Source organism: Varanus komodoensis, unplaced genomic scaffold (assembly GCF_004798865.1).
Source record: "Varanus komodoensis strain SLA01 unplaced genomic scaffold, ASM479886v1 scaffold25, whole genome shotgun sequence".
Lineage (NCBI taxonomy): Eukaryota > Metazoa > Chordata > Lepidosauria > Squamata > Varanidae > Varanus > Varanus komodoensis.
In genome coordinates, this window is record NW_025335661.1 from 9356128 (window position 1) to 9370231 (window position 14104).

Consider the following 14104-nt stretch of genomic DNA (forward strand, 5'->3'; position numbering starts at 1 on the left):
TCGAATTGGGCCCGGACTTCAATCAGGAGCCAGTGGAGCTGACGGAGAACTGGGGTTATATGAGAATAATGCCCAGTTATTATGCTTGAATAAGTTTTGCCTGTTGAAGATATGACTTCTAATTGAATATTATCCCATTTCAGTGTAGAATGTTATCTTTATTTCAAAATGTATTCAAATTCTAGACTTCATATTTATTCAGTTGGTGTAACTGATAATGATTTTGCTTTCTTTGTCTTTCTATAGCCAATTTCTGCTTCTACTGGTTACATTTTGGCTGAGATATGTCCAGATAAATATGATGCCGTTCTGCCTCTTGTAAGATTGTTGCTTCTTCATCAGACACTAGCACAGTTTGTTACAGCAGTGGCAAAATTAGAATTGAAGGATACCCAGTAAGTGCCTAATCTTCTCTCTTCTCTTTCCCATATTTCTGAACATGACAAGTACATACATGGGTGTAACTTGTCCCACATACTTTTGTAAGAAATTTTGTTAGTAGATAGTCTTAGTATTTTTCTGCATGAAACTGCATGCTTTCCTTGACAAAACATAAAACAAGTAATTTGGGATTCTTTTGGCAGTAATGGTTGATGTGGGTGCAGTATACCCATATACTTGATAGGGGTATGTAAATAAACTCAATCACTGCTGAGTACATTTTATTTTGACATTCTGTTGATTTCCTGAACCTGGAAAAGGGCAGGGGGATCTTTCAAACCTTGTCTTCCTCACGGCACAAGACCTTTTCTTGTCAGTTATGCTGGCTCAGAATACTCCTCTAAAGATTAACATGACTTCAGAAATAAGACTGCATCTCTTATCTCTAGGTGAGAGCACAGTGTCAGCATAAATTTAGGTGGACACTAAAGTGAGCCAAAATCTGTGAACCTCTGATATTTGGTTAAAACTGATCTTTTTTTTGGGGGGGGGGTAATATTATTAATGTGTTACAATATTAACTGATTTGTTTTGTTTTGATTTTTAAAAAATCTTAAATGGTACAGTACCAAGTCCTAATTGCAGATTGAACCAGAAGGGCAACATAAGCTAGTATGTAATAAGTATAAGAATGGAATCTGTAGGATGAAAGGTTTATATTTTCTGTATCTTGTTAGCTTTAATTATGCTTTTCTGATCTTGATTTTCTGTCAGTAATGAAATAGATATTTGCCTTCCTTACAGAATTTTCCTTGCAGCTCAACAGAGAAAATGGAGAACTGATAATTAGCTTGGCACCCAGTAACCATGGAATTCAGTATTAGTGACCTGAATTGGTCTTGAAAATCTCAGGGATGTGTTGAAAAAAAAAACCCCTTTCGGAATACTAGAGTGAGGAATGTCTGGCCCGCTACATGTTGCTGAACTGTAGCTTCCATCAGTCCTTCCTAATGTCAGGGATGATGGTATTTATAATGCCAAAACATCTGGAAGGCCACAGTTTCCTCACTCTGAATGTATATGAGCTGCATGTACTCGGCAGATAACTTTGGCTATGATTTAAACATTCCTTCTGTCTGGAATTCTAAATTATTCATTTTGTATTACAGAGAAGCAAATACAATCTTCAGAGGAAACTCTTTAGCTACTCGATGCCTAGATGAGATGATGAAAATAGTGGGAAAGCACTACCTGAAAGTTACCTTAAAACCAATTCTAGATGAGGTGAAGTATTGCATGAAACTTTGAGAGCATGTTGTTGATGTTGAAACAATATCAGGAACAGAGAACCTTTTGGCTATTGGGAGGTACAAAAATTAAATAAATGCACACAAATACCTAAGAATTTGAGAGTGTTTTTAGTTTCGTACCATGTCTAAAATGGCTGTATTGCTGTCTGGAGACCTTTCTTCAAAAACTTCAAAAACCATTTTAGTGCTCTTCATATAACTCAATTGTTTTATAGAATCCTATTGTGGAAGTTATGTAAAAATGCTATAACACATAAATTGTATTTCCTGTCTTTATACTGAGTGGATCGATCTTGGAAGCCTAAAACCCCATACTAGATTTTTCATAGGACTGTGGCAATTGCCACCTCTTCTAGGATTCTTGCAATTAAAAGCCAATGGCCCAGTATCCCAATAAAATATTTATAATTAAAAGTTAGATACTTATTAAGAGTTATGGTCATTAAGAGAGGCAGTACCTAGAACTTAGAAAGGGGAGTTAGAGTTAAGGTTGAAAAATAAACCTTAGAGGGGGAAAAATCAGCTTGTTGTGGGAATGGGAGAAGACTGGAGGAGCCAGCATATAATTTATCATGCGCCTTCTCAAGGATTTTTCCTCCCCTTCCAAAGCTCCATTGCTAGACAGGCTGAAAATCCTATCTAGCGAAAAACATGAAAGATTAGAAGAAAGAGAGGCAAAAATCACTTCTGTTGTTCTTCTGATTCCGTCAACTTTAGCCCGACAGGGCATAAGAATCGCAGAAGCATCTGAGTTTTGGAACCACTGAGTAGTTGAGGGTTTAGTCTATAGGATTAGATTCACTCTGTGAATTACAACCTCAGTCCTTAAGAGAGAAGCTGCTGTGGGAACATTTCTTAGCACATTAATAAATCTTGAAAGAAAGTGATGACTTTGTAAATGACTGTACCTGTAATCCAGTGCACACTTACTTGGGAGTAAATATTGTTGAATTCAGTGGAACTAACTGTTGAATAAATATGCACAGGATTGTGCTGTAAAACTTTATTCTTGTTTCAGATATGTGAGAATCCTAAACCTTGTGAAATTGACCCTGTGAAACTGAAAGAAGCAGACAGTGTAGAAATAAACAAGGTATGCTTCTTTGATACTGTTCAATATATATTTGAGGAGCTAAGTATATGTCTTTGCATAATCACTTCTTTGGAATGATAATAGATACTGATTAAATGGTGGTAGCAGGAAAATTCCTCTGAACCTGAGCACATTTTGTTGCTCCTGCTATGTCACTATCTGCTTAACTTCTGTATTACACTCTTTAACTTGATTATGTAGAGTCCAATAAAAATAAGGGTTAGCAAGCATATATATTCATAGAGTAAAGCATTTTTATTGTGTTCTTTGGTCTAGGCTTCTGGAGCAGAGTTCATGTCAACAGGTTCACACACTTAAAAGACATGACCAAAAAAAAAAAAAAAGGAGAGAGAAGGAAGAAAGCAAATTCAGGCACTAGATTCTTAGTTCAACAGGTCATGGAGTTAGATCTAAACTTTGTGAATGAAAGGGCTACTGCTTCTACTTCCTTTGATGACCTCAATGGCTGATAGTTGGTGGTGGGTGACATGAATCTAGTCGCAGCAGAAGGAGCAGGATTATTGCTGCTGCTTCCTCTTGTGGCCTCAGGAATCAAATCCTGGGTCACTTAAAGATACTCTTTATGTGACCTTGGAACTCTACTACTACCTGGATTTCTCAGTAAAATTGCAATACTTGTGAGCTTCTGCAGTTAGAAATTATACACCAGATTATATCCTAAATGTGCTATGGAAAATATTATAAATTGCTGTAAGTCTGTCAGAGGCGTATGAGCTCTTTCTGTCTAGCTAGTGCAGTTGATTTCAATGGAAAAATGGTGGATATTGTTTGGTAGGGTAGTTTATTCCCTTTTTAATTACGTATTGGTTTACTTACACCAACTTGTCTTCTGTTGACCTTTGTCTGATTTGCATTCATTCTGCTCTCCAGGATTATAATTGTATAGTTGAATGAAGACCATGTATGCAATTTTATTGAGGTTTTTCTTTATGGCAGTAAAATAAAATGGCAAGAAGCGTTTTTCATTAATATAGAAAGGACATGATTTGTTGAAATTTGTTTTTCTTCACAGGAAAATCTGCGCTACTATGTTGACAAAGTATTCAGTACAATTGTACAGTCAAGTATAAGTTGCCCTACATTAATGTGTGATATGTTCTGTTCTCTGAGGCAGTTGGCTGCGGAACGATTTCCTAGTAAGTGTGCCCATACGTTTTGTGAAAATCTGATATATGGTCTGCATAACATTTCTTTGAAGTCCATAAAAATATGACTCCCAAAATCAGGCCTCATCGCATTGCTAAGAAAATGAAAATGGCTGAATTAACTATTTATCATCGTCTATGGATTTTTGAGGGGACAGGATGTAAAATATTCCTGGCTACCATAGTCTGTATAGAGCACATGAATTGGTTAATGAATACTGTTTGACATCAGAATTGCACACTTGCTACACGAGAATGCCAGTATGAAAGAAGTGGCAGATAGGGTGCTCAAAAGAGGCAAAAACAAACACAGATGTATGTTAACATTTTGAAATACAGCTATAGATCTTTTACTACCTTGGTTGTGAACAGTAAGTAGTTATACCTACTCCATGAATTCTCTGCCAGAACAGGTAGAATTGTCTTCTGCATAGAAAGTAAAAATAGCCTTACTCTGAAAATGATTATAATTTCTAGTGCATTTAATGTCAAGTTTACATGGTAGCTTTGTTTGGACATAAGGCTAAACTGGTTCAGCATAACATGAACAAGCCTTGGATTCATGAGCTCCCGATCCTAAGGGTGTGGCTCTGAGGAAGAGACTGAAAGTCTGAAAGCCTTTGCTTTCATTTTAAACTAATCATGGTTTATTGTTATACTAAGTCCCAAACAAACTGCAGTGTCTAATAATTTTGACTTGCACCCATGATGCATGGAAAAGCATTTTACATCATAACCACACTTTCATTTCATGCTACTTACTCATTCTTTATTCTGCAAAAGAATAGTAACCTTTTTACTTACTGCTAAGGTTTTTCATTTTCTTCATTTTCTACTACATTGTAGTACATTTTACATTTCATGGTTTTTCTTGGCAGATGACCCTCATGTACAATATTCTGCAGTGAGCAGCTTTGTGTTTCTTCGTTTCTTTGCTGTAGCTGTAGTATCGCCTCATACTTTCCATTTACGACCTCATCATCCAGTAAGTTTCAATAACATTACATTCAAACTCTGGAGGCTAGCTTAGTTAGGAGGATGTATAGAGAAATAAGTCAATTCATTTTAACTATCTTGTTTCTAAATGGAAAAGCATTCTGTGATTTTTATTAATTTGAAAGTGCTTGCTTCTAGACAGCCCACATGCCTGAAAAACAGATAGGTAGGTTGACTGGCATTCTGGTAATTTAACTCCACTGTGATGCATTTCCTTGAAAGGGAGTCAAAAACAATTTCTAAAGAAAAAAAGTCAGGTTCTATTGAACAAGAGCATAGAAAGCTATAAGGCTGATTTTTTAGAAGAATGTTCTGGGTGGTTTAGATGGGACACTTAAGCTTGGCACTGTGTGCAGTGATCTACATGTTCATTTCACACATTTTCCTTCATAAAACATGTTTCCTACATAGGAAAAGCATAATGTGGGAAGTAGCCCAAACAGCTTACTGTCACATGAATTTTTTTCTTTTGTGGACTGTTCTCAACAATGGTGCTATGATGGATTCCAGTGCAGATATACTGTAGACACAGTTGAGTAAAAAAATGTATTCTGATCATCTAAAAGGGAAAATGTTCTATAATAAAGTTTTCTCTTCCTGGGTTATTGGAGTAAAACTTCTTTAAGTTGGCATAATTTTGCAGCACATTTGTTTAGGTTCCAGGTTCTTGAAAGCAGTGTACTTGGCCAACATAGTATATACGTGCTATGCTTATCAACTCATTTTCACCTCTCCACTCAGCTGTCTTACCTCACTCACAATTCTCATGTCTGTTACATTTTTTGGGTCCTTGTTAACAAGGGGAGCTTAATTATTCTAACTGGCAGTGCTGTTTCCTTAGGAGCTTGTTGCTTTGTTGAGACAATGCCCTTATGGAAAAAGAATACAATAGCTTAGTTTTTAGTAACTAGTAATGATATTAGAACAAAGAGTGGCAGCACAATCCCTTAGCCTTAAATGTGACTCCTGCTGCCCCCAAATTTGCCACTGTACTGGCAGATCAGTTCACAGTTGACCACTGAATTTTGGTGGCAAAACATGGTAGTCTAAAAAAGCCCAGTTTTGTTTTAAGGGAAGACCATGTTCATGCTGTATTTTAAAACTAATTTTACTGCTGATTGTTTTGCTGTTGCTGCTGAAGTCCAGTGGTGTGGAATGGGGGCTTTGCCCAAAGTGGTTAAAATTAGCCTTGGAGCCCCTGGAATTACCAAGGCCTGTATTGGATGCTGTATTTTATATTCATTTAATAGCTATATCATACGTTCAGAAAAGGGGCATTAAAGAGAAATGCCAGATTTTAACCCAAGACATCAGTGTGCTTCAAATAATTATACTTTTGAAATGTTAAGTATCAAAAGGATAAGCACAAATGCTAAACATTTTTATTATGTATTATATTTAGAACTGCTCAATAAAAGCTTAGTTTCATCTGAAATGAAGTGCAATCTTATTTTTTGTAGAATGGAAGCATGTCAAATATGAAGCCACAGAACTTAAATCTGTTTTGATCCATACCTCCTGAGAGCAGAGTTTCACACATGGAAAGAAAATGTTCATTGCCGCTTATGGAGGATGGAAAGCTATTTTTTGCCTATTCTTCCTGCTCCCTTGAGCAGGGAGCCACAACAGAGAGAGGGGAAATCAGCAAAAATCAATTCCTTCCCTCATGACTTTAGCAGAGGGCACTGAAGGTCAAAGTCCTTTGCATGCCTTTTGGACCCAGTCTATACTTTCTATAAGAATTTGGTTGCTGTCTGCAAATTACTGCCCTGTGCTATTTCCACTTCAGTGAGAGCCATATGAAAGCTTCATGTAGGTGCATATTCAGGTTGTGTGTAGAAACATATGGGACTCTCACTGTGGTACTTCAATACCAGTTATGACATATTTGCTGGCCATGTTCTTCAATCTAGTTGGACTTTTGTCATCTGTAAAATAGTGACATTACTTATTTCTTAAATGTCTTTTTCAGGATGCACAGACTTTGAGAATATTAACACTTATATCAAAGGCCATCCAGACTCTGGGGAGCTGGGGAAGCTTGTCCAAAAGTAAACTAGTAAGTAATTTATTATTTGTGTGTGTGTGTGTTTACTTTCAGTATCTTTCTGTTAATGTTCCCTTGTATCACTTTTCTCTTTTTAGTCAAGCTTCAAGGAGACATTCATGTGTGAATTTTTCAAAATGTTTCAGGAAGAGGAGTATATTGAAGCTGTCAAAAAGGTATTTTACATAAAATACGTGGCTTTTTTAAAAAAATACATTTTTCTGCAGTCCTGCAAGGAACTTGGAAAGTTTGACTTTCATTAGATTCCTGCAACAGTCCTACCAGGTTGGTTAGGCAGGGAGATGGTCAAGTATCAGCCAGTGAGCTTTCTAGCTGGATGCTGATTTTAACCTAGGTTTCCCAGATCTATGACTGAAATGTTGACTACTATACTTTTGTATTCATTGATTTTGTTGTGAGCTGTCCAGAGACAGAGTGATTTGGATGGCCTAGAAATATCCCAAACAAACAAACAAATAAATACTATACCATGCTGCCCTTTACATCTCACTGGTTTTGGTGATGTTCTTTAGTTGGGATGGTCTTAAAAGGCACTATTTAATATCATTTTTAGATCAGTAATGTAAGGGAAACATGCAAAAATGGTAAATTAGAACACTTTTCTATTTGGCAAATTGATAAATTGGCAAATAACGCCTGAGTTTAAGCTTCATCAATGCTTGTTTTTATTCAAGTTTCCACAGTTAAATTTAGTAAATAATGCACACTTTTCAAATATGTTTTTCCATCTTTAGTTTTTAGATGAAGTATCATCTACTGAAAGTAAAGAGCCAAGTGTCATGAGCGAGCCAGTACATCTTAAAGAAGGGTAATCAAAGTACAGAATACTGTATATTGACAAGTGTGTATATTTTGTATGGATAATTTTAATGATGTGTCCCCAAGTCTTTCCTGCTCCATTTCCTTATAAGTTTCAGCTGTGGAGTAAGTAAGATACATAAAGAGTGAAAAGGTGTGACTGCATTTGCACACAGTTGCTAGGGTCAATTCCTGAGTCATTAATTTTAAAAGCAGTGAAAAGGGGCAGAGAGAGCTGCAAAAGCAGCTACACCAACAAGTCATTTCAATGCTTAAAATTGAAAGGATTAATTGCTAAGTGGGTGGTACTGTTTCTTCAACCCCAGGTATCACTGTAGGTTTCTGCATCATGGTAAGCCAGTAGATTTGCTTATATCAATTTACAATTAATATTCCTGAAGGCTTTCCCATGCTGGAAAATTATTTGATTTCTACACCACATTTTAAGAAGAGTGGTTGAATCCATTAATTCAACTTGAAAGTAAATCCATCTGGAAACAGCTTTGTGAGAAAGATTTTGAAAGTATTTTTTGATGATGATGATGATGATGATGATGATTTGTGGTTTTCACAGGGAAATGTACAAAAGAGCACAAGGAAGAACTCGTATTGGAAAAAAGAATTTCAAAAAGCGTTGGTTCTGCCTTACAAGTAGAGAGCTCACATACCATAAGCAACAAGGTATTACTGCAGCTCATTTGTAACTTCCATATTTGAAGTGATATGATATGGTTTACTGTGTTAACAGCAATACTTTAATATTTCATATTTTGAAGTTACCTATCATATTTTTCCTCAAATTTTCTCACACAATAAGGGCTGGCATTGCATATATGGATTATTCCACCAGGGTAATTAACTTTGCAGTCCAAGAGCTAAATTTTTTTTAGAAAAAATATTGGATACCACCTTCCAAAGATGGGTAGGCCACAAACAAAAGTGGGTTGGGCAGAATATAGCCAATTTATAGTAAGATGCATGTCTACTCAAAAGTAAGCATGACAAGCGTCTTCAGGAAGCAGAATTGAACCATTCAGTAGCTTTCTCCCTTGCCTTGGCCCTTCTGGGCTATCAAAAGAATTTGCTGTCTCCAGGCAGTGGCTGATTGGCAAAAAGAGGCTTTTTCCTCTATGACAGAGAAAGTGGGGCCAAAAAAATAAGCTCCCAGGGATGGAAAAGGAATTCCTGCAGCCCTTAGTAGGCCTGTGGCTAGAGGTTTTCTCATTTCAATACTGTAGAGCAAGTGAACTTTTCTACTATGTTTATCAGTTGCTTCCTGAAAACGAAAAGTTGATTGTGGGAATTAGGACTTCCCTTGCAGATTACAGGGTAGTGTGCATTGCAAAACATTTATCTCCTGCATTAGGCATTATCTATGGTGCTGTTTTCCCGTTTATATCAATTTACTAATTCATCTCTCATCCTTTTTGCAGATAAAGAACCTATTTATACGATACCAGTTAAAAACATCCTTGCCGTGGAAAAACTGGATGAGAGTGCATTTAACAAGAAAAATGTAAGTTGATTTTTTGATTTGGCATGCCAGTTAGAAATAAACTTACTCTATGACCATTTGAACAGTCATAAAGAGTTATAAAATGTCACATATAAAAATAAATAATAAGGTTAATGGCAACAAACAAAAGCCGCCTCAAAGGCTTCCTGTATGACCTGAAACAACAATTAAACATTGTCTTTTGAGCATTCCCATTAGGACAGCAGTCTTTAATTATGGGAGAGCAGAGGCACATTTCTAAATGTCTTTGCTGCATTATTTGAGTTAAAGATGTTTTATTGTATAGCCTGATCCATGTAGAAGTTCATTGAAAAAATGTTTGTATGGCAGTTGTAATATAAAGGGTAAGCTTACTATGTAGATTGCTGACAGTGACCTCTAGGGCTGACTTACACATAGCAATTCTGAAAATGGATTAATTTTGAATTGTCAGTTGTCTGTACATGTTTGTGCACAAGTTTACCTATGGCTGGGTTCACACAACATGACAAACCTGAATATGGGTGAGGGTGGGTTGTTAGACCATTGCTGGTTGTTGAATCATGAGTGTTGTATTTACTCAATTACACAAACAACCCAGTATGTTTTGTGGGGCTTTGAACTGTGTACATGGTTAGCAAACCATGATTTGTTAGCATCACTGGGTTCAGACAACTCTGGATGGTTCATGGTTAAGCCAGTTAAATCATAGTGCAAGGCTTGCATGTAAGAACAATGCATTATTCAGTAACAACCCTTATTCAGCTCACAGTTGGGATTGTTATCTGCAAACCAGGTCACAGACTGTCTGTGTATTGGTATCTTGGTTAAGAATGTCTGAGTGCTCAGTTGATACTTCTTCACAAGAAACTTTAAAGAAACTTTGTTTTGCCCACCTCCAATATATATTTCTGTTTTCCCAGAAGAAAACCTTTGGATCAGAAAAATACATTGTCTCACAGTTGGTGGCACTTTTATACTTCAACTCTAGAAAATGATTTTTAGTTGCAAATTCTTCCTTGATGCTTCCTATTAACAATTATTTCCCAAGATGAGGTGCAACTTATAATGGAAGGATAATGGATGGCTGATCATGTTAAGCAGCTTTTTCCTATCATAGAAGAAAAGGACAAGGAGGGCAGTGAGAAAGAGCTATGTGGCAGGAGAATAAGTAGAGCTACTGGAGGATTCAGTGCTGGTTTATTAGTGACAGAATGCAAAGTTCTGAGTTGTTATATAAAACATCCAATGAGGAAAAGCTTGTGCTATCATTTAGTGTCCCCTAAATTAATTCCATTGGTAGCTAAAGAAAATGATATTTCTTTTTCAGATGTTTCAAGTAATCCATGTTGAAAAACCACTCTATGTACAGGCAAATAATTGTGTAGAGGCCAGTGAGTGGATAGAAGCTCTCTGTAGGGTAAGCAGATGCAACCAAAAGAGACTGAGTGTTTACCATCCATCTGCTTTCTTGAATGGCAGCTGGCTTTGCTGCAAGGCCACATCAGAGAATACAGTGGGGTGTTCTCCATGTACTGCGTAAGTAGCATCTGCAAAGACAAGTATATCTGTGTGCTTGGAATAAAAGTAAATTTGACTTTTGCATGTTTTATGTGGCATAAGTTATTCATGGCCATATAGACCTCATATCAGAAGTGTGTGTGTTTTCAAGGCCATTTGTCAGTCTAATTGCTTGATTTGAAATCCTTAAAACTTTGTCATTCTCATAAGCAACCAGTGCTCCTCAGATCAACAAAGAACATAGGTCATCAGCCCTATGATGCATGGTCATCATTTATTTTATCACCATCATTGGAAAGAAAAGAGATGATGGGGGCATACACAATGTATACTAGTTTGAAATTTTCTCAGCAAGCATACAAAGTAAAGTTCAGTTCTCTCCATGCCTATTCAGTGTTCAGTCATAGAAATAGAGTTTTAAAATACAAGTTGCTGTTCCTGCATCCTTTCCTTAAATATTTTTACATTTTAAAGGTATTTAAAAAGCAGAGTATTTAAACTTTAGATGCCTCAATCTAATTTTCCTTTACTGATGGGAGATGAGGGGGGGTTTCCCTGCACTGTATTGACAAAAGACTATCTTTCTTTTCACACAGTAATTGGAGAGTAATTGGAGATAGTGAGGGTTTTAAAAGGATTTTAAAAGTATTTAAAGTTTAATCATCCTATTCTTCTAACATTTAAAGGTGGTCAATAATTAGAGAAAAGAGTGAAAGTTATTTGGCACAGTTGGAGGGAGACTAGGAAGAAGCTTGGAAGGGTGGGTGGGGAATCTTCTGTAAGTCAAAAGTTCCCTCACAGACCATAGATTATATGGTGGGCTAGAGGTTACTCATCTCTCTCCTAAACCATAATTTAGTTCAACATAAATGAACAGAATCAAGCTGTGAATTTTCATTCTCCCCTTTCGTGGCATGGAAGTATTCCTGTTTTCAACTAACTGTACTCTTCCCCACTTTGGATGCAACAAAAAACTCATGTGAGTGTAAAAGAGGAGGAAGATACATATGTGTACAGACTTTACATTGCATTTTAATGTGGTATACTCCCTTCAGGTGTTCTCAGTGTTCACAATAGTTACTTCTACATTGTGTTTGAACCCTTCATTTTCAACATTTATTCAACATGATTTTTCACTTGTTAACACTTTATTTTCTGAAGCTGATCATTTACATTTTATAAAACACTTTGAAATATTTTTCTTTGAAAATAGTTATACACTATGCTTACCAATACTCAAGTTTCAACAATATTTGGAATTATGTACAGTAACTAAAACATCTGCCTACATGTGTCATTAGCATCAAGATGTATGCATTAATCTCTTTCAGTTTATATTACAAATCATTTTCTGAAGATACATTCAGCTTATACCTTTTAATTTTAGTGGTGTACCTGCTGACATTCAAATTGAGATTGATGGAGATCGGGAAACAGAGAGAATCTACTCACTTTTTGAGATCAACATGCCAAAGCTGCAAAAGATGGAAGGTACCAATGCATTTCTCAAATGCCGCCAGCCTATTAGAAATAGTACTGTTGGGAGGAAATTTCCTATTAATGTAATTTTATATCATTTTCCTTTTGTCAGTTTATTTCAAAACAGGATGGGTTGGAAACGGGCAAAAGTTTGCATAATAGGGTTGGTTGAAGTTAACTTCCCTGGCTCCCTTCTCCCTTATCTCTAAGTGAGGCCTTTTTAGGGATCTTGGAATCCATTGGAGGAGGAGGAAGGAGGTGAGGAAGATCATTTTTACCTCCTGATTAACTTATTGTTTGAACCCCAGCCCACTGAAGATAGAATTATTTGAAGACAAACCTCTTCATACATTGCATTTCCACTATTTACACTCTGTTCCTGAAAGAGTTCTATCAGCATAAGTCTTAGTTTGTTTGTTTATTTATTTATTTAAAACATTTTTATGCCGCCCCCATCGCAACGAAGCCTTGGGGTGGCTCACAACAGTAAATAGTCACGGCATATGTGTCAATAAATGAACTTAATGTATTCTGAACTTAAAGACTTAATAGGAGAACATACTTAACTCATTGCATTATTACAGTAATCCCAGTGACCTTTGTTCTTTTACATAAAAGTTATCAGAGCTTACTATTATATATTATATCTGATAATTTAATAAATAATTACATTTATGAAAATTAGTAATAGCATACATGGCATGACCAGAACATACCTGTTTGCCTTTATTAATTTTTAAACACCCATTCTTATTAAAAGGCTTTTCATCTGAACATTTTGTTAAATGAAAAATTAAACTTTCCCTAATACGATGGTACACCCTTATTTTTTTAGAGGTTTGTGGAAGTATAGCAGTATATCAAGGTCCACGGAAAGAACCAGATGACTATTCTAATTTCACAATAGAAGACTCAGTAGCAACTTTTCAAACTCTTAAGCAAGTAATATCAGCAGTAGAACAATTGAATGAACATCATGAAAGATACCGAAAGAAAAGATCATCTAGTGCTAAATATGGCAGTGAGTAAGTATTGCAGGTGCTTCCGTCTGCAGGGTAGGCCTGTCTCCTGACAAACAAAGGATTGGGGTATTCATAGATTTCAGATCTTCTTCCTTTCCCAGAGGTCTTAGTGTCTGTCTGCAGTAGCAGATGTTTTTGCCAAAGGTTAATTGTCAAGTGGTCAATTACCAATGGTGATGAGGGAAACTTGGCTCAGATGGGATGAATTAATCTCCCTTTTCCACATGCTATCCTTGCCCCACATAGCAATTAACCTTAGGGGAGAAAAGCTTCCATTGATGCCAAAGGAAGATTTTGATAGCAACTAAAGGTTAATGGCCATGCTGTGAGGAACAGTATGGAGAAAGGATTATTTTTAGAGGGGTATACTTGGGAAGATAGGCCTTCCACCAGACAATTATGTTTAGAGGGGGGGAAACCCCTCCAGTTGATGTCAAGCAGTTGCCTTTGTGCTCTCTCACATGGTAACAATGCTTAGAACAAAATCTTCCACTGATGCTAATGGGATGTTTTTTCTAAGCCTAATTGTATGAGGTATGGATGCTTTCCTCCAGGAGGGAAACAGAGAAATGGGGACTAAATGTAATCTTGAAAAGTTTGAATCTGGGCAGTAAGCTCTTCTCTAGTGTCTGTGTGTGTGTAGGTGGGTGGTATGCCTCCTCTTGGCCTGTGCATCTCCATGCACTATAAAGGTAACAGAGAGTAGTGCTCCACTTCCCCGACTACATATCTGTATTCTTGTGTGTTGCGATGGGGAGACCTTCCATGTGCTATC

At 36.6% G+C, this 14104-nt stretch overlaps 1 protein-coding gene across 4 annotated transcripts in view; it reads left to right on the forward strand.

The window, feature by feature from the left end:
* The window catches only part of RASA2 (RAS p21 protein activator 2), a 46339-nt gene that overhangs the window by 26606 nt on the left and 5629 nt on the right, over nt 1-14104 (forward strand). For all 4 annotated transcript variants that reach the window (XM_044432707.1, XM_044432709.1, XM_044432708.1 and 1 more), the window contains 13 exons: nt 247-395; nt 1551-1665; nt 2710-2784; nt 3818-3941; nt 4829-4935; nt 6919-7005; nt 7092-7169; nt 7749-7822; nt 8387-8493; nt 9246-9328; nt 10638-10846; nt 12216-12319; nt 13143-13332. In XM_044432707.1, the coding sequence (XP_044288642.1) occupies nt 247-395; nt 1551-1665; nt 2710-2784; nt 3818-3941; nt 4829-4935; nt 6919-7005; nt 7092-7169; nt 7749-7822; nt 8387-8493; nt 9246-9328; nt 10638-10846; nt 12216-12319; nt 13143-13332 (1502 nt within the window). The remainder of the gene's footprint in view (nt 1-246; nt 396-1550; nt 1666-2709; nt 2785-3817; nt 3942-4828; nt 4936-6918; nt 7006-7091; nt 7170-7748; nt 7823-8386; nt 8494-9245; nt 9329-10637; nt 10847-12215; nt 12320-13142; nt 13333-14104) is intronic.